The 25,018-nt window shown below is 44.6% G+C and overlaps 1 protein-coding gene across 4 annotated transcripts in view; it reads left to right on the forward strand.

Annotated features, from left to right (window-relative positions):
* The window catches only part of pus10 (pseudouridine synthase 10), a 96,733-nt gene that overhangs the window by 22,591 nt on the left and 49,124 nt on the right, over nucleotides 1-25,018 (forward strand). For all 4 annotated transcript variants that reach the window (XM_038809118.1, XM_038809090.1, XM_038809110.1 and 1 more), the window contains one exon: nucleotides 12,083-12,117. In XM_038809118.1, the coding sequence (XP_038665046.1) occupies nucleotides 12,083-12,117 (35 nt within the window). The remainder of the gene's footprint in view (nucleotides 1-12,082; nucleotides 12,118-25,018) is intronic.

Consider the following 25,018-nt stretch of genomic DNA (forward strand, 5'->3'; position numbering starts at 1 on the left):
AGCATAATCAAAGACCCCTGCCACCCAGGTTATTCTCCCTCATAACCTCCCATTGGGCACAAGATGCAAAAGTCTGAGAACCCGCACTAACGGAATCAAACCCCCCCCCCCCCCCCCCCCCCGTTACCAGACTCCTGAATGACCGTCTTATAGACTAAACTGATCTTTTTACGCATCTTCTCTACTGTTGCAGCACTATACTACTTCATGTTTCACTTGATGCCTATTTCTATGTATTTGCATTGTGTATCTATTGTATGTCCTATGTTTTTTTCATGTATGGATCAATCTGCCTGGACTGGACGCAGAACAATACTTTTTCACTGTAACTCTGTACACATGACCAACATAGATTTAAATCTAGGTGAGCTGGGAGCTACTGCCCATGACATCACATCGGTATTTGACTGTGTGGCCTCTAGGAGCCTTAGTAAAATTGAAGTCATTGGAATGAGAGGGGAATTCTCCATTGACTAGAGCAGTGTTTTTTCAAAGTGGGAGTTGCGACCCGCAGGTGGGTCGCGGGATCATGTGAAATGGGTTGCCAAAAGGTCTGCAAAAATGTTCCCCGAGGATCGCCTGACCTTGTTTCCCATTTTCTCCCTGGGTGAATTCTGGCTGCAGTACAGTGTGTGGCCACATGAGGCTGCTGTAGAGGCCGGTGGTGTGGTCTTTCTGCCTCCCTGGGTCACTCTTATACACTGCCACCAACACAGCCTCCAGCAGCCATTCCTGTTTCTGAAGCAAATGATCAGCAGGTTAGTCAGCACCTGCACTTACAACTGAATAGTTTAAAAGAAAAAACTCAATTATCTTTAAATTTATTTCTTGCAGAAAGTTAGTTTCCAACAGTGCGTCGCGCTCTTTTTTTTTTGAGGTCTGCATCTCCCACCCAAAACCAAGTGACTGCTGCCTGGAATATGTTTCCGCATGTACCCCAGTCAGTAACTCATAGCTGGAGCACTGCCATATACAGGATTTCACCATCTTTCATTTGGTCCATTGTCACAACACTGATTTATGTTTGTCCCATTCTGAATTCGGCTCTGGTACGACGGGTGTGGGTTTGGGAACTCAGATCTAAGTTTAAAGTTGTGCTGTGTGTACATAAGGGTTTTGATGTATATTTAAAATGGGGAGCCACTCTCCGCTCACTTTCTGAGATTCTCTAAGTGAGATTCTCTTTGCGATCAATGGTGAGTCTCCTTCCTTCCCCATCAGCCCAAACTCCAGGCAAGTTTCCAAGAAAAGGGGCAATTTAGCGTTTCCAATACACCTTCCTTGCACATCTTTGGGTTGTGGGGGCGAAACCCACGCAAACACGGGGAGAATGTGCAAACTCCACACGGACAGTGAGCCAGAGCCGGGATCGAACCTGGGACCTCAGTGCCTTGAGGCAGCAGTGCTATCCACTGCCCCACCATGCTGCCCTTGTGCAGAGATTTTTATTACAAGTTATTTAAATCTCCAAATAACAAAAAAATATATATTTGGTTTACATTTAACAATACAGAAGTGATAATACAGAACAATGAATGTGAGGTTTGAAGAAGTAACTATGGAGAACCTATTGTGAACGTAGCGTGGATCGCGAGAGGCGACCATTTTGTAAAAATGGGTCGCCTGAAAATAGTTTGAAAAAAGCACTGAACTAGAGTCATACCTAGCACAAAGGAAGATGGTTGTTTAAGGCTATTTGTCTCAGCCATAGGACATCCCTCCAGAGGTTTCTCACGGTAGTGTCCAAGGTCCCGCTATAGTCAGTTACTTTATCATTGCCCTCCCTCCATGATAAAGTTAGAGATGGAGATGTTCAATTTGCACAGTGTTCAGTTCCATCCACAAATCATAAGATAATGAGGCAGTCTGTGCCTGAATTCAGCAAGTCCTGGACCACAACCAGCTTGGGCTACTAAACAGCAAGTGCTATTCATGCTGCATAAGTGCCAGGGAATGACCATCTCCAACAAGAGAGCATAATCGCCTTCCCTTGACAGTTGATGGTATTACCATCACTGAATCCCAGCATCAACATCCCCAAGATTGACCAAAAACATAAATACTGTGCCTACAGGAATGCATGAGACTGAAGATTCTGCAGAAACACTTCCCTAAGGCTGTCCACCATCTACAAGGCACAAATCGGAAGTGGAATGCTCTCCACTTGGCTGGATGAGTGTAACACCCAAAAACACTCAAGAAACTCAACACCATCCAAGGCAAAGCATCCCACTTGATTGGCACACCATCCATCACTTGAAAGCTTCATTTCTTCCCAAATGGATACACAGCGATGGAAGGCTCCTTCAACACTACCTTCCATTTCCTGAGAAGAATGGTAGCAGGTGCATGGGAACACCACCACTTGCAGTTCCCCATCAAGTGCCACACCATGTTGACTTGGAAATATATTGTTGTTCCTTCACTGTCGCTTGGTCAAAATCCTAGAACTCCATCCCTGTCAGTACTGGGAATGCAACACATCATGGTCTCTCGCTCACCACTACCTTCTCAAGGGCAATTAATGATGGCCAACAAATTCTGAGATTCCCTGAATGAGTGGAAAGGAAACTCAATGATCAAATGTATAAAATCCAGATTTTCCATTGGCATTTCATGGCTGGTTCTACCTGCACTCCTGTCTTTTAAAGATAAATCTTGCGTATCAACATCCTAGATTTTTCACTTCTCCAATCTTATGAAATGATGTATTTGTTTTTGCTGTTATCTTGCTTGATTCTACAGCTTCATATATATTTACATTAAACTGCATTTTTTATTGTCTTGTTCAGTCCACTAGCCTATGTCCTTTTGACTCTCTGTGATGAACTTATGCCTTTCTACAGATTCACTGATTTTTATCTCACATTAAATGGAAGTCGAAGGGCCAAATGGCCTACTTCTATTTTCTATATTTCACCCAGAATGATGTATGATTTCTTGGTTGTCCCCTTCTTAACTTTTGAACAACAGGTGGCGCACTAAACTAGATTTACTAAATTACTTGCCATTTCTGTCATGACCTTCCACTTCCCAGCTGTTATGTTTATTTCTACTAGAGTAAGTAGAAACAAATCAGAAAATACGACAAATTAAGACTCTGACTTTGTGAACAATCTGACCGAATTGGTATGTTTTCAGGGTCTTGGAAATATTCCAGTTGATGGTTGCCAGTTTTGATTTTTCTGAATCTTAACCCACCCCACGCCCTAAACAAAGCAAGACATGCGCACACATGGGAATGTAACACTTAACTACATCAGCATTAAGGGTCAGATGCCAAGTAAGGACACCGGGGCAGTACGTCAGCAACTTGCTTTAACCTCTGCCTCAGATAGGTAACTGTTGTACACTGGTGTAAATTTTTCTGTTTCCTGTACCAGCCGTCCTTGTTCTCTGAGTGAGACGACCAGTTTAGTGCCAAAGAGTTTTGTGCTGTGGACCCATATCCATTATGGGCTGCGCAGTTCACAATATACCCTGATTCTACAATCTGAAATCTTGATAAGGAACAGGTGGGTTAAAAGCTCTGCTACAGTCCACCAAATTATCCCCTTTTTTAAAAATCTGAAACTAAATTATACAGTTGAAGTTGAAATCCTTTCTATGACTTTCTTCCCATTGATTTAAAACTCCACTGCCCCTCAGGAGAAGCAGTGTAGTGGGTTAAGGATTGACCTTCCACTACCTGATCTGAAGCCAACTCCGATTGCCGGGACAAGTTTTTTTTTTTTTTTAATTTGTTGTTGTCCTACAATGAATAAATTTGAGCCCTGTCAATAGAATTCCTGCTATTTGTTTTCCAGTAGCAGGATATGACAGTATTTAATGTGATGGAGCCAGAATATGGCCAGACCTCCTCCTCGTCTACAACCATACCATGAGCTTGAGTCTCGACTTTTTTCTTTTGGTCCAACATCACTGACACAGTGTTTAATGAGGGATAGGATACCTTCTGGAAATGCAGGATCAGAGATTGAGGTGGGCGGGATTGGTGGAATGTGTGAGGTGACCCAGGAGCCGTGAGTAAATAGTATTGATGGAGGAGAGTATGTGCGTCACGCGTGCTCATCTCTGGGCTCCTTGGATTGAAGAAGTAAAGCTGGGGTAGGGGACCACATAATGGAAAGTGACTGCAATGGAAGAGAGTAAATATTTTATTGACTCTGTGGCCTTTCTATTGTCTGTTTAATTTTTACTTCATCTCGCTTCCTGTTGTGATTTTTCAGACTCCCATCTGTGAAGTGTCAGTTGTCCATTCCTTGTATAAATACAACATAACCGCTTGTGATTTCTAGATTCAGTGGTTGATTTGAGGGTTGGATAGTTGGGTACTTTCACATCATGTGCATCATTATGTAATCTTTCTTTGCACTTGTAGTACTATATTCTATCTAAACAAGCTTCTCGGCCTTCACGCTCTTGGCATGGCCACGCAGACGCGGTAACTTAAAGAAACTGAGTTGTGCGCTGGATCTTTTTGGGTGCAGAATGGCTGCGCAAACATCGAGTAATCCAGACTCTAAATGTTAGCTCCGCTGTCTCACCGTTTGCTGAAATTGTCCAGCATTTTCTCTTTTTTCAGATTACAGCATCCATAGTCATTTGCTTTTATTTTATTTTTGGAAATGTTTTTATTAAATTTTTAAAATTTTTTACAACACATACATACCAAACGCCAACCCCATACAAATTTCCCACCCCCCCCAACAACCTTCCAACCTGTGCAAAAATAAAAAAGAAAATAACCCCCACTCCCAGCTACTCATTTCCCACCAACAGCTAATAGTGACCAATTAAATATAACAACCTCCATCTCTGGTAGAATCCTTCAATCGACCCCCTCATGGTATATTTAACCACCTTGTGGTGAAATCCCCTAGGCACGCCGAAGCACTCGCCATTTGACAACCAACTGCCCATTGTGCCCTGGGTTTCACCTCGGAACGAAAGGGCAGCTGGATCAATCGCCAGCTGTCCTTGTGCCGTCTGGCTCTGTTGTGGTCCAATGTCTCTTGCAGGGACACCGAGGGGGCATCGTGAGCCGCACGCGTCGCTCATCGTGGGGATGGGAGAGTTGGGGGAGGGGAGGAGGGGACTTTGGGTTTGGTGCAAACCCACGAGTGTGGCCTATCGTAGATCCTGCGGGGGTAAGGGGGGGAGGCTTGTCAGGCACATCTCACCCCCACCCACCCTTGAGTCAACCATTAGCACTGTGGTACAACGTACCTTCACCACTGGTTCCAAGGCCCCAGGCCCACCTAAGATGGCCGTCTTCCCCACCCAATGGGTGAGTCAAAGAAAATCCCCTCGTCACTGTTAACTTTCTACTTTTCCCCCTCCCAAACAACGCCTCTAGCCTCATCGAGCCTCGCCAAACGGGCCCAACAGGTCACAACCTCTTCCCCCTCACCACTCCCGTTTACTAGTCTACCCTTTACTGCTAGCAAATCCCATCAGCCCTCCTCATCCCCAGTTCTTTGTCCTTGATGAAGGCCCTCATCCTGCTCTGGAAATCGTGATCCCTCAAATCCAGCGTAACTCTCAGCCTTGCTGGACACACCACCCCGAACTGCACACCCTTATTGTACAGCTCTGCCTTTTAGAAGAACGCCAGCCGCTTTGTCAGCTCGGTACCAATGTCCTCGCAGATGCGCACAGTGTGCCCATCCCAATCGATGTTCCTACTCTTCTTGGAGTACTCCAGGACATGCTCCTTCCCCTGGTAACTTGTGAAATCGAGCCCAAAATCTTAGGAAAGAACCAGGCAAAAAGGATCAAAATACGAGGACCCTGGCAGGAGCCACCTTTTGTGTGCCCTACTGTCATACGTCATCACTATCTATTTGCTTTTATTTTGATTGTAACCCAGTTGTGTTTGGAAATTGTTGTATTGGTCTTTGGGACGTTAATGAGTGAATGGTAGAGCAAATGTATGAAATGCACAAGCATGCTTCACTCGTGTAGTGTAAAATCAGCGTTCCCACCCACTGATCAGGAACAGTGATTCTGCTTTCATAAGAAATACTATTGATTTGTTTAATGTTTTACCGTCCCAGTAGTCACCATGTTACAATGACAATAGAATTGTTCACAAATTACAGCAATAAATATTCATTCCATAGCTAGTTTTTCCTGGAACAGGTCATCAGCCTGTAACCATAGGCCATCACCTAAGGGGTGTCACTCGCTTCAAGCATGTCTGACCAGAAGACTCTCCTGCTCTTAATGCCTACCATTGGCATATTGGAAGGATTTAAAGCTTAATAATCAACCTGTTTGACACTTTATGAATTCACCTTATGTTGCCATTGAGTCCTGGAGTGGGACTTGTACCCGGAGCTTCTGGCTCCGAGGCAGAGGTACTACCCATTGAGCCACAAAACCTTCTCAAGAATACTGCTAATGGAGAAAATAATTTCTAAAATTGGAGATTTGGTTTTATTACCTTTCCACATTAGTAGTTTAACAGCACATTTGCAGTTCTAAACTATTTTAACTTTTCTAAGTATCTAATGGTCAAATTGGGATCTCGTGAAAAGATGTCTAGTGATACTGCATGAAATGTAGAAGTGCAGTTCTGAGGGAGTACTGCACTATTGGAAGTGCCATCTTTCGGATGTAGACCCCATGGACTATTTCAAAGAGCAAAGAGGTATCCCCAGTGCTCTGGCCAATGTTTATCCATCAATGAAAATTACAAAAATAAATCTTTTGGCGATTATAACATTGTTTGTGGGAGTTTGCTGTGTCCAAATTGACGGCTGCGTTTCCGACATTACACGGTGACTACACTGTCAAAAGTACTTAATTGGCTGTTTAATGCTTTGATGTCCAGTAGGTGTGATGATGCTGTGTGAATGCAAGTCTTCCCTTTCCTTTCTTTCATTCCTAGACCACCCAGCAGAAGTCAGCAATGCATGTTCTTTTTGGAATTAGAAAATAGATGATTCAGCTAATTTTCCAGCATTTTATGGACAGTTAACACAGTCTTGCATGAAATGAGCTTTATACAAACATACTGTCTCCCAGACAGTGTGGGCTGTTAGTAATTGTTTCCTACACAGCTGTAATAGCTTCCTAACAACTGTTTTTAGCAGTGCATTTTAGCCATTAATTGAGTTTGTGTTATGCTATTCACCTTTTCTGTTCCCTGAATTCATTTTCCATTAAAAATGCAGTGCAAATATCTTTAGCCCACTTCACTTCTTCCCCTCAATTCTCTGCTGCCAAAATGCATCATACTTTTGTTCTTCTCCAGAGGCAGGCATTCCATGTTCCCAGACTTTTGTTGATAGGTTTCCTGAATTCCACTTAGAAAGAGATGAGTGAAGTAGTGGCTTTGGGTGATTTAATCAGTGATTCTTCTCTTCCGCTTCCCTGAGGAAGAAGGGGTAACCATTTGCTCAATACCATTTGCTTGCTACCTGAGAATTTTGACCCACAAATCTAAGCCACGTCACGGTACCCAACATCATTTTGGATTGCTAATAAAATATATGTTAACTTGGGAAGTAAGTTTGAGTTTAAAATCTGTACAAAATAGATAAACCTCCGTTTCCAATAGTGCATGGTATTAATGGTTGTCCTTTGAGTTTTTGTCCATTCAAGCTAAATTGAACTTTTTTAGAACTGGTATCTTAAGGTGATTTGGTAGCATGGTGGGCCAACATATTTTTTTCAACTCCTAGGTTCTGGGTTTGAAGAGAGCACCATGCTAAAGGCATGAAGCTTTTCTCTTTCAACCAATATCCTAAATGAAATAATATTTATGTACTCTTGACCTAAATCCTTGCCACAAAACTGTCCAGAATTCAGCACCAGTATATTGTCTCACTCGGATCACAAACTGGAGTGGAGAATAGAACTGGTTATCCCATTAAATCATCTTTTAGGGAGGTAACCAAGAGAGGCGTTAATGGTAATGCAGTAATGTACAATGATGATGTAATTTAACTGGAATTTCAAAAGGCCCTTAATGGAATAATGAATACGGTTATAGAATGTGAAGTCAGGGGACAAGTGGCAGATTGGATTGCTGATTGGCTTTGAGAGAGAAAGTAGAGAGTTAGACTAAAGGATGGTCATTCAGAGTGGCAGAAGGTGGGAAGTAGTGTTCCGCAGCATTAATACTGGAACCATCGCTGTTCACCATTTACAGTCACGATTTGGACTTTGGAGTGAAAAATAGAATTTATTGTAAACAACAAATTGAGGAGGATAGTCAATATTGAGGAGGACTACAACACATTGATTTCAGGGGGACATTAATAAACTTGCAGAGTGGACAAATAATTGACAAATGAGGGTCAACACAGATAAATGTGAGATGGTACATTTTGATAGAGAGGTCACTTATTACTTGGAACGTGTAAGTCTATGTAAGGTAACAAAGGATACAAATATGTCCATCACTATAAAAGTTTTTTTTTAAATGTATTTTATTACAAACATGTATCAAAACAGGTTACAGCGAACAAATACCCCGGGAAACATACTTCCCAACAATCAACTATACAGTTTGTACAGATTTTTCCTCTTTTTCATTCCCCCACCCCCCCGCGACGAACAGCCCCTCAAACACGGTCACAAACATCCCCCACCTTTCCTTGAACTCCCTGAAGAGCCCCTTAACTCATACTTTATCTTCTCTAATCGCAGGAAGTCGTTCAGGTCACCCAACCATGCTGCTATCCCCGGTGGCGATGCCGACCGCTATTCCAGCAAAATTCGCCCCCGTGCAATCAGAGAGACGAAAGCCAAGACATCGGCCTTCCTCCTCTCCATAAGTTCCGGCTTCTCTGAAACCCCAAATATTGGCACCAAAGGGCCCGGGTCCTCCACCTCCTCCACTATCCTGGCTACGACTGCAAACACTCCCACCCAGAATTGAATCTTCCCAATTTTTCGCAACCCCAAAACATGTGCACGTGATTTGCTGGCCCCGCCCACACCTCTCACACTCATCTGCTACCCCCTGAAAGAACCCACTCATTCTTGCCCGAGTCATATGCACCCTGTACACCACCTTAAACTGTATCAGGCTCATCCTTGCACATGAGGAGGTCCCGTTTACCCTACTCAGTGCCTCACTCCATACTCCCCAATTGATCTCCCTCCCAACTCCGCTTTCCATTTCTCTTTGACCTTCACCACCCGCTTGCTTCCCTGCACCCCCAGCCACTTGCATATATCCCCAATTCTTCCCTCCCCTTCCACATCCGGGAGCAGCATTCGCTCCACAGGGTGTAACCCATCAGGTGATATTCAGGTGATACCAGAACTGATATACCTGAACTCACTCCCCTCGTCAGCTCTACCTTCTCCCTTAGCTCCTCCAGACTGGTGAATCCTTTTTCCAAATACAGATCCCTCACCTTGACCAGCTCCACTTGATGACATCCCTTCCACCCTAAAATGCCTCCTCAGCTGATTGCCTCTGTAGTAGGGTCCTCCCCACCCTCAGCACTTTCCCCACCTATCAAAGTCAGAAATGATCATGTCCACTTTCCGAAAAAAGCCCTTTGGTATAAAGATCGGGAGAGCTTGAAAGATAAACAAGAATATTCATTTTGACCCTTGGACCCACCCTGCCAGCGTTAAGTGCAATGTATCCCACCTCTTAAGATCCTCCTTAGCCTCCTCCACCAGCTTCATTAAGTTCCACTTGTGGAGCCCCGTCCATTCCCTTGACTCCTGAATCCCCAAATACCCTCTCTTCCGTAAATGGCATCCCCTCTAAATTAGCCCGCTGTGCCAGCTCATTCACTGGGAATATCTCACTTTTCCCTCCATTCAGAAGTTTGTACCCTGAGAACCCTCCAAACCTTCCCAGCAGGTCCATAATCCTTCCCATACTCTCCAACGGATCAGAAACGACAGCAAGATATCATGGGCATAGAGCGACACCCGATGCTCCTTCTGTCCTCTCATAATCCCCCACCACTCTGCCGGTACATCACTAAAATTGTGCCATAGTTTAGCAAAGCCAAAAGTAGGGCAGTTATTTTCTTTTCATTTAGAGTACCCAATGCATTTTTTCCAATTAAGGGGCAATTTAACATGGCCAATCCACCTGCCCTGCATATCTTTGAGAAAAGTAGGGCAGTTATGCTAAACCGATGTGGAACCTGGTTAGACCACAATTCGAGTACTGTGTGGGGTTCTGGGCACCATATCATAATAAGGATGTAGAAGCATTGGGAGTGAGTGTGGAGCCAATTCACAAGGATGATACCAGAAATGTGTGGGTATACATATCCGAAAATGATTGACAAACTGTCTCTTTTCGGTTCCAAAAAGAGGGATGATCTGATAGAGATCTTTAAAATTATGAAAGGCTTTGATAGCAGATGCAGTGTGAATATTTCCTCTTTTGGGGAAGAGCATATCTAGAGGCCATCAATGAAAGAGAATCACCAAGAATCCAGAAGAGACCTCTGAAAAATCTCCTTTTCCCATAGAGTGGTAAGAATGAGGAACTTGTTAACACAGGAAGTGAATAGTATAGATGCATTTAAGGGGAAACTACATAAGCATTTGAGGGAGAAGGTGATAGATGCGTCTAATCATAGATTTAGATGAGGCAAGATTGGAAGAGGCTTAACTGAAACACAAGCATCGGCATGGACTGTTTGGGCTGAATGGCCTGTTTCTATGCGGTATATCTATGTAAACGTGTTGCATAAGGGCAGAGGTTCACAACCAGGGGTTTATGGAGCCATTTTGCTCTGAGAAAATTTCAAGGGGTCTGCCAAAAATAATCAGAGAATGGTCTATTGTCACGTTAGTCTATTTTCTCTACACAGTCGGAATCTGAATCAGAACAGTGGCGGGGTAATTTCTCGTCAGTCACGGAATGCATCCATTGAGACTGAATCAAAAATCCGGTATCTTTATGTTTGAATAGGTTTTGGATTAAGTGGAGGTAGAGAGAGAAAAGACATGAAAGAGTGAATAAGCAAGGTAGAGGTTTGGATACGATATGTGGTGGGAGACGTCAACGAGAAGCGGGTAGAACAAGAAGATAAGACACCGTCTGAGAATTGGTGCTTGGGAGGGAGAGAGAGAGAAACAGGGACTTAAAGCTTGACATTTGTTTCCCCAGTGGTGTGATGATTTGTGTCAACTGAATTGGCACAATTCTCCCATATGTCCATGTTTTCTTCGTGCTTCTCATTTTTTCAATTTTTTTTTAGTTAAAACTTTCATGTGTGACCCTCCATGTTGAGTTACTGTCTGCTGTTACCATTTAGATACACAAATGCATGGTTACAGTATAACTAATTTTCAGTTTGGAATGATAAGCGCGAGATCTTTCTGGTCAGTCAGAATGTGGAGGAGACAATCTTCGCCAACAGAAAAAGAGGAAAGATTGGAGTATTGCTGTCAAGTTCTAAGTAAACACAAGTAATAAATATATATGTTTAATTAGATAACCAGTTTTAATACAGAAAAAATACTCAAGATCTTCTTTTATAAAATAAGAGCGGGGCTTCAGAGGCAAAACATTGGGAACCCTTGCACTATTGTGTGATCTTTTACAATGAGGTAGACTTTTGGGATAGAAGAAACAAATTGCTCGACACCTGGTGTCTGATCTGAAGGTGCATTATACTGACACCGAGTGCTGAAAACGGAAAAGTGTTGCAGGTCCCATCACTGATCAAGCTTCCAGTCCTAATGAAAAATTCTAGATAAAACATTCTCCTCATGTTCATAAAAATAGATAGCATTAATAAATAAGGGTATCAGTGTGGGGGAAAAATTGAGAATTATAGATAGAAATTTAAATGTTCCAGAAAATTGAGCATTATTGTTGTTGTGTAGAGTGAAAGGAGATTTCTAAAATTCTTGGACAACTGGCTTAGGGTGTCAGTTGGTATATATAAAATGTGTTGTGTTCACTCCCTCTCTAATTACATGTTTTGTTGAATGGACTGTACCGTCTAAAGATTGTGACTTGTATCTCTTGTGATGTTCATAGACACTCAATCACAAGTATCAGGAAATGCTACCAAATTTTAATTGTTTACACTTGTTTTCTTACTTTCATCTCTGGGCGTGACCACCTACCTAATAGCATGCCACGTGGTTGCTGGTAAAACAGGAAGTAGGGTAAGTAATCATTGCAGGGAATTTTTCTTTGTACTTGTTTTGCAATAACTAAAGTCAGCATCTGAAACTGCTTTCATTTTCAAAGAAACTATTCTTTGAAATTACTTAGCATTTTAAAAATTGGCTAAAACTTTTTCTGAAATTGAATGTCTTTCCTTATTGAGAAACGTGTCAATTTGGTCTTTAATATGCGATAAAGTCACTTTCTGCTTCATCCCTGCATTTTCCAAACTCTTTAGTTCATGTGAACTGGCAAAAATGAAATTTGACAAACCGCTAATTTCAGATGTTGCTTTTACATAGTCACATGGGATAGAAAGGCTTACACATTGATTAATCATCGGTGTCTGTGGAGAAAATTAACACTTCATAATTGTTTTAAAAAAAATTTTTTTTTGCATTTGTGGAACATTTTGCCCAGTGTGGTTTTTATTGTGTGATTAGTCCTTTTGAAGACTTCAAGCACTCTTTGTGTAAAGTAGATCTGGTTAAAAAGAAAGGACTAGAGACCATTTTAAGTCAGTGTAAAAATCCAGTGGCAAGTCACTGAATGCTTTAACGGGCTAGGATCCTTCTCAAATCATAGCTTAAAATAAATAAAGGATGACCTATTGCAGGCGAATTGGAAAATTCCTTATTTATTAGTTCACTTCTGTTCCTCATTTCTCCCTGACACAGTAAAATCCTTTATGGTCTATTGGCACCATTACAGTAGTTTTGCTCTGTATTAGCTAATATAAAGCAAACTTTTGTGGATGAGATTGGTTGCTCCCAAGTATGTTTTAATTTGTGTCACTAATGAACTTGAGAATCGGTGGCTCAACTGATTGTAAGTCCTGGAAGTAAGTCGGTAATTTGATAAAGGCTTTGGATATCAAATTAAGAACAACATGTGAGTCATTCACAGTCTCAGAAGAGAGTTAATTGATTCATATGTGGAACTCGAATCAGTTTGCGATATTTTTCGTATTAACGAGAAAAATACCATTTTATTATCAACAGTATGCATAAGTTAATGACTATTTATCGCAACTTCTTGTGTTTTCTTCTTTTGGAAAGCAGCTGAACAGTTTGAATGATGCAAGTTATATTGGAGGCTTTTTTTTTAAACACCATGCAGTTCAGTTGTGATGCTTGGTATAGTTGTAATGGGTGGAATTTTCCAAAAGCATGGCAAAGTGTCATTTCAGGCGAGGAACACTCGTTGCGATTCACGCCTGGTCCAGTGGTGCGATCCAGATCACAATCTTTAGGCACTTTGCGGGAAAATGTTTTCAGGTGGGGGAATTTTTTTCCCCTCCACATGGAAAAATTTACGCCAGAGGCACAAAGATCCAAATCACCCGCCCGTGCTGGGGGGGTGGTCATCCTGAGCACTTCAATGAAAGAGGGCTGCATTTAATAGGTTTCACAGCAGTTGCTCGCGGTCAAGTCAAGCAGGTGGTAGCCAAGAAGCCAGCTCCACGATTCACAAGAATGTTGGATACCATGGAGGAGGGAAGGGCAACTATCTACCGGAAGTATGGTATACTGAATACAAATCTAGAAAATATGGAAATGAGGCCTTTGGATCAGGAAGATGGTGATGAGGATGATACATTGTTTGATGCACATCATTCAAGAAGGTAAAAGCAGTCAATCTGGAAGAGTATACCCTGCAAGAAAACCAAAACTACAGAGCCTCCATATGGGGTCTGCTGGGGCAGAATGTGGCATGGGTACTGTGCTGTCTTCCTGGTGAGGCGGAGTCGCCTGTGGCACGTCTTGTCCAACAGCTCCACGATGGATACATGGGTCCTGTATACCCTCGGCCTGCTTCTCGCCTTCATGCCTCCTGTTCAGCTGCTGCTGCCTCCGGCTCTTGAACCTGCCCTGCACTTCCCTGGTCTCCTGGTGCTGGGTGTTGCCACCATATATTGCTGCTGGAGTCTATGCTCCTCCAGCGCTATAATTAGCAGAATTGCCAGCTCCACTGGCTCCAGACCGATCTTGGATCACTAAGCTGGGAGGAATAGCGAGAGAGAGAGAGTGTGTCACAGCTACTTAATTTCAGTAACTCCCCTCACCTCATTTGTCCTCCCAGACCTGGAAGCAGCCAGTCTTGCACCTTATCTGACGGCTCACTGACTTTGATCTCAGTTGCTCTTCCAGCTTCCATTGCTTAACCAGATCTGGTTAATGCATTTGCCCCTTCAGAGTTGCATCTGGCATCCCATCTGGTTGTCTACTCGCTTAAGTTAGACATCACTGGGGGTTCTGATAGGATGTTTCAATGGCCACCGATCCCTCATGGGCAGTGTCAATTGGAAAGTTCTGTCCATCTTGAGGGCCAATGGATCCTCCGTGGCAGGCGCTGGGGTCCGGCACTTATTCAGATACAGTCCGTCCCGATCCTGTGCACCCAAGCGTTAATTCTTGAACCATGAGTTTTCACCCCTCTCTTTGACTTTGACAATGTGGGCAGCTGACATTTTTATGGGTTAACTCGTGAGGGCCAATAGATGAGCATGAGTCTCCAGAATTTTATAGGGCACAACCACTCTGCAGCAAGGATAGGCAAGGCCAATAGGCACCCTTCTTATTACGGCCGCGTCATCCCGAGATCTCATTGCTGTCAGGCTTTTACAATTAAAACTCCTGGACAATCACTGCATTACGTTTTAACAAAGCTCCCCCCACCCCCTCCCCATCTCATCCACCCAGCCCTTAGACCCACCTACTTCAGTCTCACTTCTCTCTCTCTCTCTCTCTCTCTCTCTCTCTCCTCTCTCTCTCTCTCTCTCTCTCTCTCTCTCTCTCTCCTCTCTCCGTCTCTCTCTCTCTCCGTCTCTCTCTCTCTCTCTCTCTCCGTCTCTCTCTCTCTCTCTCTCTCTCCGTCTCTCTCTCTCTCTCCGTCTCTCTCTCTCTCTCCGTCTCTCTCTCTCCTCGCCGTCTCTCTCTCTCTCTCTCTCTCCGTCTCTCTCTCTCCGGCTCTCTCTCTCTCCGTTCTCTCTCTCTCCGTCTCTCTCTCTCCGTCTCTCTCTCTCCGTCTCTCTCTCTCTCTCCGTCTCTCTCTCTCTCTCCGTTCTCTCTCTCTCTCTCCGTCTCTCTCTCTCTCTCCGTTCTCTCTCTCTCTCTCCATCTCTCTCTCTCCGTCTCTCTCTCTCCGTCTCTCTCTCTCCGTCGCGCTCTCTCTCTCTCTCCGTCGCGCTCTCTCTCTCTCTCTGTTCTCTGTCTCTCTGTCTCTCTGTCTCTCTGTCTCTCTGTCTCTCTCTGTCTCTCTGTCTCTCTGTCTCTCTCTCTCTCTCTCTCTCTCCTCTCTCTCTCTCTCTCTCTCTCTCTCTCTCTTTCTCTCTTTCTCTCTTTCTCTCTTTCTCTCTTTCTCTCTTTCTCTCTTTCTCTTTCTTTCTCTCTCTGTCTCTCTTTCTCTCCTTCTCTCGCTCTCTCTTTTGCTCTCGCTCTCTCTTTTGCTCTCTCTCTCTCTCTCTCTCTCTCTCTCTCTCTCTCTCTCTCTCTCTCTCTCTCTCTCTCTCTCTCTCTCTCTCTCTCCTCTCTCTCTCTCTCTCTCTCTCCTCTTTCCCCCCCCCCCCACCTCACCTGGAGGTGGGCAGTGGATCCTGTCCTTTTAGACTCCCTGGTATTAGGTGCGAGGGGGGGGGGGGGGGGGCTCACTTCCTTCCTCTTCTTGGAGGTCATGGCACCTGGTCCCCGTTTTAAAAAAAACACTAGTAATTTGTGCCACGTGACTTTCTGCTGATGAGTGAGAAGGTTCTACTTTAACTCCGCTAAGTACATTATAATGCATTCAAATTGATGTCAATCAGGTTTGTGCCCTTCCTGGGCATGAACTTGATCATGTCATCCAGGAGTGCCTGGGAACATTGCGATCGGAAATGTCGTCGCCGCAAATCTGGTTCTTGGCTGGTTTAGCACAGGGCTAAATCGCTGGCAGACCGGCAGCACAGATCAATTCCCGTACCAGCCTCCCCGAACAGGCGCCGGAATGTGGCGACTAGGGGCTTTTCACAGTAACTTCATTGAAGCCTACTTGTGACAATAAGCGATTTCTTCTTCTTCTTCTGGCGCCTCACAATATTTTGCCGACTTGACGGGATTTGCGGCCACAGCTAAGGGCCCCTCTAAATCCCGCCCAGCGTTTGTCCAAAATTGTTGAGAAGCATGGAACCATAGTATATTGAGTGCAACAATCCCAACTTAGTATTTGCTATTTTCATTTGAACCACTAGGTGGTACTCCATTAGGACGTGTAAAGTAAACACATTCAGTAACATTCTTCAAGAAAGCACTACAGAGACAAAAATAAAAGCACAAAAACCTTTACTTGGCAGATGGAAATAGATTTTCTTTAATATCTATTAATCACTGCATAGACAGTTAAGGATGTAACCAAACAAATCCTTTATTGGTTTGTTGTGGTTTCTACCTTAGCTGGGAGACAATGGCAGATTTGGATAACATTCCATCTCTGGCCTCTGCTTTGCAGCTTTGATTTGTCTTCATAAATGTGGCGAGTGTGGCCCTAGCTTTTACTCCTCCTCCATCTGATAATGGACTACTATAATGCTGCATAGACATTAGCACAGATCAGTCATTGCGAAATTATCCAGAGAGTGGTGAGGGTAAGTGTGTTAAAATGTGAATCCGTACTGAGATTCAAACATAATCTAATAGACTGCCACAGCTTCAGTTCAGTTACGTAAATATTTCTGGAAAGAAGTCATTTTGATCCAATAAACTATCTTGAAATATTTCACTGAGCTGTTATGTGGAAGGTTTAAAGAATGTGGAAACGGTACATTGGTAAAGGAACATGGCAGGAATCCTCTCTTTTTAAATTATTTCTCATTATTATGAAATGAAATGAAAATCGCTTATTGTCACGAGTAGGCTTCAATGAAGTTACTGTGAAAAGCCCCTAGTCGCCACATTCTGGCGCCTGTCCGGGGAGGCTGGTACGGGAATCGAACCGTGCTGCTGGCCTGCTTGGTCAGCGATTTAGCTGAGTGAGCTAAACCAGCCTCTGTTTGGCAAGGCCAGCATTTGTTGCTCATCCCGAACTGCCTTTGAGGAGGTGGTGGTGAGTGGCTTCCTTGAACCACTGCAGTCCATGATATAGATGCACCCACAGTGCCATTAAGGTGGGTGTTCCAGGATTTTGATCCTGCAACAGTGAAGGAACAGTGATATATTCCCAAATCAGGATGGTGTGTGGCTTGGAGGGGCGCTTGCATGGGGTGGTGTTCCCACATGTCTGCTGCCCTTGTCCTTCTACGTGGTATCTTGTAGATGGTGCAGACTGCTGAAATTGTGTGCGAGTGGTGGGGAGAATGAATGTTGACGGTTGTGGATGGTGTGCCAGTCTAGTGGGCTGCTTCGTCCTGGATGGTGTTGAACTTTGAGTGTTATTGGAGCTGCACTCATCCAGACAAGTTGAGAACATTCCATCATACTCCCTGACTTGTGTCTTGTAGATGGTGGACAGGCTACCTGACAATTCCCGGGCTCTGACCTGCTCTTGTAGCCACAGTATTTATATGGCTGGTCCAGTTCAATTTCTGAGTGGTAACCCCCCCAGGATGTTGATAATGGGGAATTCAGTGAGGATAATGCTATTGAATGTCAAGGGGAGATGGTTAGACTCTGTCTTGTTGAAGATGGTCATTGCCTGTCAGTTGTGTGGTGTGAATGTTACTCGTCACTTTTCAACCCAATTCTGAACTACTTCAGAATTTTGAGGAGACACCAAAGAGGTATGTTTTGAGGAAGCGTGTGCAGGAAGAGAAAGGAGTGATAAGGTGGGGAGTGAAGGGAGACGGAAACTATCCCAAGTCTGTGGAGAAGATGAAAACCATTTTCCAAATGATGCAGTGAAGGACATTTTAATCTTGCTTTTCTAAATAGTGGCCTTGTGAGATGGCATTTGAATATTTTAATTTGAGAGTAACATGACTAGCAGTGTAGTCAGAGAAAAGATTTGCAAATGGCTCTGGGTTTAATGAGTCATAGTTCAATATTTCTTTTTATAAGCATAAAAATGAAGAAGTAAAACTTCAAACTGCCTTTCTGGCTCTTAGCTGCAATTTTCAAACTAGTAATTAACATGGAAGTGGTTGCTGTTGGTATTGCAACTGGAAATGAGAGTGGATACAATTCTGAAGATTAGATGAGGTTTTAAAACCAGCAATGTCTGATGAAGACAATCATAAATAAAATGGGATCCTTTGGCCAAATCCTTTGGGGGGAGGTTCATTTTATTTTGTACTTAATAGTTAGTGTGGGGAAATGAAAGGGGAGGAAGGATAAGCAAAACAACCATGAATAAAATGTAGAAAAATCTGAATCGTAACTCAAATTCAGCCTTGTTATTTGGGCAACAACGGGTAACGTTCTGCACAAAATGGACTAGACATTGACTACTTTCACTAAAATGATGTTCCCAGCTAGCTCCATAACAATTTGCATCCTTTGACTGCTTTTAAGTAAGATTTTTTAAAATTTCATTTTGTGTATTGAATTCCTCGGGTTAATTTTAATGATACAAATTCTCCATTTTATAATTTGGCTGAAGTGCTGATAATGACCTGCTCTCTCAAGATGCCTGTGGACATGATTAGTGTCCCTTCGCTTTCTCTGTTTCTTTCTCTATCTTCACTCTCACTACCTGCTCCCTCTCCCTCCCTCCATCCTACTTCCCCTCTTTCTGCCTGATCCTCCTTACTCCCACATCCCACTCAACCTCTGGCTTGTTGCTCCCTTGCACTCTTTGACCCCTGCTCTTTCCTGCACACAAACTCTCTCTATCCGCATTCTGGCTCTCCTCCTTGCCCTTCCCCTGTTCCCTTTTGTGATTACCTTCCGTCTGCATGATCATGTTCCTCATTTCAGCCCAGATTACATGAGATTGGCAGCTCAGCATATAATAGTTGCTCCAGTTACAGTATGGAGTAGCATGGTGGATACATCAATATGTTACACTACCTGTGTGGTTAATTTTTATTGAAAATATGTGTGATGGTGCAACAGATTCATGAATGTTTAAAATCTGGAATTCCTAGTCTCCCTCTTATTTACAGTGCTGATGCTGAAATGAAGTTCAGTATTTTAATAAAGCGATTGGAATATCAGTAATAGCTTTATTACTAGTCTAACCTATTGAAATGAAGGACACACTAGAAACAAAAAATTAACTAACCCTTTTTTTGTCCCCTGTATTTTTTTGTTAACAGCATTTATTTATTTTCTTTGTTTAATTTAACCTCCATTCCAAGTACTTTCTGTTTCAAATGATATACCCTTAATTACATTTTGTTGCCCTGTTTATTCCTGGGAACAAATTTGGCAGAACTGGTTTTTCATTTCAATGTCTTTTTGATCATTTAAAAACTTGCATGTGATAATCATGAATGAGACCAAGTCGCTCTTTTATGTGAATTTAGAAGTGTGTTGTCTCTGATGCCTGATAGACCAATCTGCAATAGCAAATTGAAGTTATATGTGACACATGAGGCTTCCATTGGCATAATGTAGAGGAAAGGCGCAGCCAAGGTGGCTACCACTGGAGAACTGTACCTTGTACCTTTTTTACCTTTTTTCTTGCTGCCACAAGTGGTTTATTCCTTATAAACCCACGATAAATTGGGATTGAGTTCTCTCGGGCAGCACGGTGGCGAACTGGGTTAGTACTGGGGCCTCACGGCGCCGAGGTCCCAGGTTCGATTCCGGTTCTGGGTCACTGTCCGTATGGAGTTTGCACATTCTCCCCGAGTTTGCGTGGGTTTCACCCCCACAACCCAAAGATGTGCAGGGTGGGTGGATTGGCCACGCTAAATTGCCCCTTAATTGGAAAAAATAAATTGGGTATGCTTAATTTTTTTTTTAGAAAGAAGGGATCGAGTTCCCTCTTTATTGAAAAGCCCAAAAAAAACAAGAAAGCTTTGAGCAGAATCCCGTGGACGGAGTCAGAAGCCTCTTGGAGCTCGACGGTAAATAAGATGGCGGAGTCGGTTTCTTTCTCTCGTTCCACTCCACTGACGTGCAAGGTTCTCTCTAATAGTTTGGCAAAAGAATTTGGTAAGCATTGAAAAAATATGTTGGAGGATCTTAAACGATCAATCGATGAGGCCTTGGCCTCTATTCGAGCGGCTCAGGGGAAAACAAACCGAGACTGTCGAAGTCAAGGGAATTGCAATCAAAAGTATGGAGGTGGCTTTTTCGGACCACAGCAGTCGGATTGCCACACTGGAATCCGGCCTAACATCGGTGGCTGACATTAATAAATTGCTGAGTGGCAAGCTGAATGACCTAGAAAACAGATCCAGGAGACAGAATATCCGGATTGTGGGGTTGCCGGAGAGGATTGAGTGCTGTACCCCCATGGAATACTTCTCGGATATGTTCCTCAAAATGGTGGGTGACAGTGGATTCACATCTGATCCATGAACCCCCTCAGCACCGAGGCCGCCGCCGGCCTCTTACCCGTCCTAGACTTTGAACGATCCAGAGCCATGTCCAACAGAGTATTAAAGTCCTCTCCCAAGATCAAACCCCCCGTCTCCAGGTCCGGGATCAGGCTCAACATTCGCCGCATGAAGCCCGCATCGTCCCAGTTGGGGGCGTACACATTGACCAGAACCACCCGCTCCCCCTGAAGTCTACCACACACCATTACGTATCTACCTGCACTGTCCGCCACCACATTCGCCGCAACAAACGACAAGCTCTTGCCAGCTAAGATCGCCACCCCTCGATTCTTCACATCTAGCCCCGAGTGAAACACCTGTCCAACCCAGCCTCTTCTCATCCTCACCTGATCCGCCACCTTAAGGTGCGTCTCCTGAAGCATAGCCACGTCCGCTCCCAGCCCCTTCGGGTGCGCCAAGACCCGGGACCGCTTCACCGGTCTATTCAGCCCCCTCACGTTCCATGTGACCAGCTGAATCTGGGGGGTCTTCCCCCTCCCTCGGCGCCGGTCAGACATAGCTCTCCCTCGGCTCACCACGTGCCCGGAGAACCCCCTAGGTCCGTTCCCCACGGTGGCAGACCTTCCCCCCCCCCCGCCTCCCCCTTCACCAGCTGTTCGCCTACGGCCCCTGCAGCAGCAACCCGGTACCTGACCCCCCCCCCCCCCCCCCCCCCCCCCGCCAAAGCTAGGGCCCCCCCTAGCTGCGTAACCCCTACCATTGTACTTCCATAAGTCAGCCGACTCCTGCTGACCCCGGCTGCTCCCGCCATCCCGACTAGGTCCCATTCTTACTGGTGAGATGTGGAGCAAGGCCCTTCATTCAGTCAACTCCATGTCTCCATGTGCTCGGCTGAACCTAATCCAGTTTAAAGTATTGCATAGGATGCATTTGACTCGGGCAAGGATGAGTGGGTTCTTAACGAGTGTTGAGGATAGGTGTGATTGTTGTACTCTTGGGCCGTCTAACCATACGCATATATTCTGATCCTGCCCTAATTTAAGAGGTTTCTGGGACTCATTCTTCAATAAAGTGTCAGAGATACTCCTGTGTATTTAGACCAGTGTCCGCTGGTAGCCATATTTGGTGTGTCGGATTCGCTGCTGATTCAGTCTTGAGTAGAGGTGGATGTTGTTGCCTCTGCCTCACTGATAGCCCAGAGGTGAATATTGCTTGTTTGGAGGTCTCCCACACCGCCCAATGACTCTGCTTCGTTGGGTGACCTAATGTCATTCTTGCATTTTGAGAAAATCACCATCAGGGGGTCGGTGAGAGGTTCTATTTAAGATGGCAGCCATTATTTCCCTTTTCAGAAGATAGTCACCATCAGTTGTTAGGAGATTCAGGTTAGTTTTAGTATTTAATATTTATTTGATCTTTTGCATTTTTCTCATTCTGGTTTGAATTGATTGTTACGAAAGCATTTTTAATAAACATACTTTTTTATAACTTGAAGACTTGTCCCCTATTCTTGTGAATATACAGTGCACACATACATTGCAACCATGTGAATAAATCAAAACCCTTTTCCTCTATTCCAAGAAAATACATTTCAGCTATGAGTTGAGGGGCTTTTTGAAGGAAATGGAGAAACAAGCTATCTTTAAAAAAGAAGCAAGGAATTACATGACAATGAATCATCAAATGAGAAATTGTGGAAGAAGTAAAAGTCAGTTAGTTTATCATGGCCGTTTGTTTTGATATTTCTCTACTGGGACTGGGATGAAGTAGGAATTTCAGATATATATTGTATTATCAGTATTTGGTACAGTAACAGTTAAAAGTCTGGGTTAATGTGTACATGACTGCTACAGCAGTGTTTTTTTTAATTAAATCCTGGTTTATAAGTTTGCACTTTCTCCCCGTGTGTGTTAGTTTCCTCCGGGTGCTCCAGTTTCCTCCCACAGTACAAAGATGTGCAGGTTAGCTGGATTGGTCATGCTAAATTGCCCCTTAGTGTCAAAAGGTTAGATGGGGATACAGGGCTAGAGCTGGAATTGGGCCTTTCGAATGGTTGGATCAGACTTGATGGTCCAAATGGCCTCCTTTTGCACTGTAGGGATTCTATGATAAGAGCAGCAGACACTTGGCTACAGAGGTGCAATTAAAGCATCGTAAAAATGAAATAATTCATTTTCAAACATTTACATTGTTTACCTGAAGTAGGGCTAATAGAATTTTGTCTCGATAAAGAAGGTTCCCTTGGCAGTAGATAATTAGAGTGATAATTAGATTTAACAGAAAATTTAATGTCATTTTGGGTGTGATTGGCGGGGTGTTTTCCGACGGCTGCGTTGGCCAGATCGCAACCAGTGTTGTGCTGGATATTGAAATTGAAAATCGCTTATTGTCACGAGTAGGCTTCAGTGAAGTTACTGTGAAAAGCCCCTAGTCGCCACAATCCGGCGCCTGTCCGGGGAGGCTGGTACGGGAATCGAACCGTGCTGCTGGCCTGCTTGGTCTGCTTTAAAAGCCAGCGATTTAGCCGAGTGAGCTAAACCAGCCCCATGAGCCCCCATGAGCTTCCCGCCATTACTGGCTGTCTCGCCATCAGATTCAATGGACTCGCTCCTCAGCGTCTCGTCGCTAACAAGCGGGTGGGCTGCTTTTTAAATGCTTCCTCACCACGCTCTCTGTCAACAAACCAGCATGTCAGCACAGAGATGGCTGATCCACGAACTCTTCCCACATCCAATCTTCATGCTCGCTCCTCTGAGCCCTCTGGCACTCACCAGCACAACTCCTTCATGTTCCGGTGCCCACACATGCCACCTGTTATAGAACACCCCCCTCCCCGACATATCACGTGGGGGTGACGGCAGACCAGAGATTTGAGTCCTCACCCCCAATGAAGAATGGGCCCTGGAGTGTGCAGGGTTATCTGAGGAGAGAGCGGTCACAACAGCGAGGTTGGCCTGTGCCACCGCGATGACGAACCTCTGCTCCTTCACCCAGATAACCTGTCTTGAGTAAGTTGTTCACGTCCGACAAAATGATCTTTCCCTTTCACTGACCACATGTCCATTGTCTTGCAGAATCTCTATCTGATGGGGCCCGGCCATTCGGAGCTGTCCAACCACCCAAGTAGACCACCTGAGGAGAGCTTCGAGGAGACCACCAATGACGCGGCACAGCTATCATCCCCACCTTTCACCAGTGCAGAGAGACACCTCAGTGGGTGACCTTAGTGGACAGGCTTCTGGGGCACAATCTGGTGAGCATCACACAGCTGCTGATGTACATCAGGTGGAGGCAGGAACCCCCAGGTGAGACAGCAATCGGAGGCCTGCTGAATCCCAGGACTCGGATGGGTCCCAGTCAGATGCCGAGCTTCTGGACGGGGTCATCTCGGAGCTGATGCAGATGATAAGTCAGAGCCTTGATATTCAGGAGGGGATGGCAGCGATATTTCAGCAAGTGCATAGCTGATTGGAGGAATTGCAAAGGCTATAGGTGCAGGAGATGTTGCCGACAATGCATGGTACTGAGGCCAACACTGCCAGGGTGGCGACTGCAGTGGAAAACCTGGAGCTGCATCGCCTAAGGCACGGCTCTGTCTGTGACGACCATGGCTGATGGCCACCACATATCCCAGCTGCGGGGGGGACATTGCCAAGGTACTGCAGAGCATGGCCCAGTCACTGAGGAGCATCAACACAGTGGTGCAGACAATGGGGAGCCTCCAGGACTGGTAGATCAGTGTCCTGCACCAGGTCCCAGGTAGTGCTTTCTTGCTTCAAACTGGATTGCCTTCTGGACTCAGTCCCCCTGAGCCTGGTATTCCAGGATCCAGGTATTTTAGAAACAAATGTCCTTTCTGGCTACAGAAAAGGAAGGAAACAGCAACAGCAGCCTCCAGGCGTCTGCAGCCACCAGCAGGAGCAAGCAGCAAACACAACCTGCAGTTGTGAAGTGCTCTCACAACTAACAAGGCCAATTCCTCATTAGCAATAGCCTTCAGCTGTGAAACTAGAGACTGCTCACAGTCAAAGGGAATTAAAGTGACCTTCAGCATAGAATAAAAGCAGAGCTCTGCCTTGAGTATTTGGTAGGACAGACAAGCAATAGCTGTAGCTGTTCCTGTTGTGGGTATCCACAATATTTAAGGAAATGAAATGAAAATCGCTTATTGTCACGAGTAGGCTTCAAATGAAGTTACTGTGAAAAGCCCCTAGTCGCCACATTCCGGCACCTGGCTTGAAGGCATCACAGACCACCTGATTTCTCACTGGGGGGCCGGTCAATTCTGGGGAGGCCATCACATTTCACTTCATTCTCGCTAATGAGATGAAAATGAATTCAAATGAGGGTTAATGATATGCTCTCCATGTTTGGGAGAGATCTGGAATACTCCCATCGGGAGTGGGCCGGTTAGATAGCAAACTGAATTGTGCCCGATGGAACGTGATGGTTAAATTGCGCCCATTGTGCTTAGCTTTAGT

This window comes from Scyliorhinus canicula, chromosome 1 (genome assembly GCF_902713615.1).
Source record: "Scyliorhinus canicula chromosome 1, sScyCan1.1, whole genome shotgun sequence".
In the NCBI taxonomy this organism is placed as follows: domain Eukaryota; kingdom Metazoa; phylum Chordata; class Chondrichthyes; order Carcharhiniformes; family Scyliorhinidae; genus Scyliorhinus; species Scyliorhinus canicula.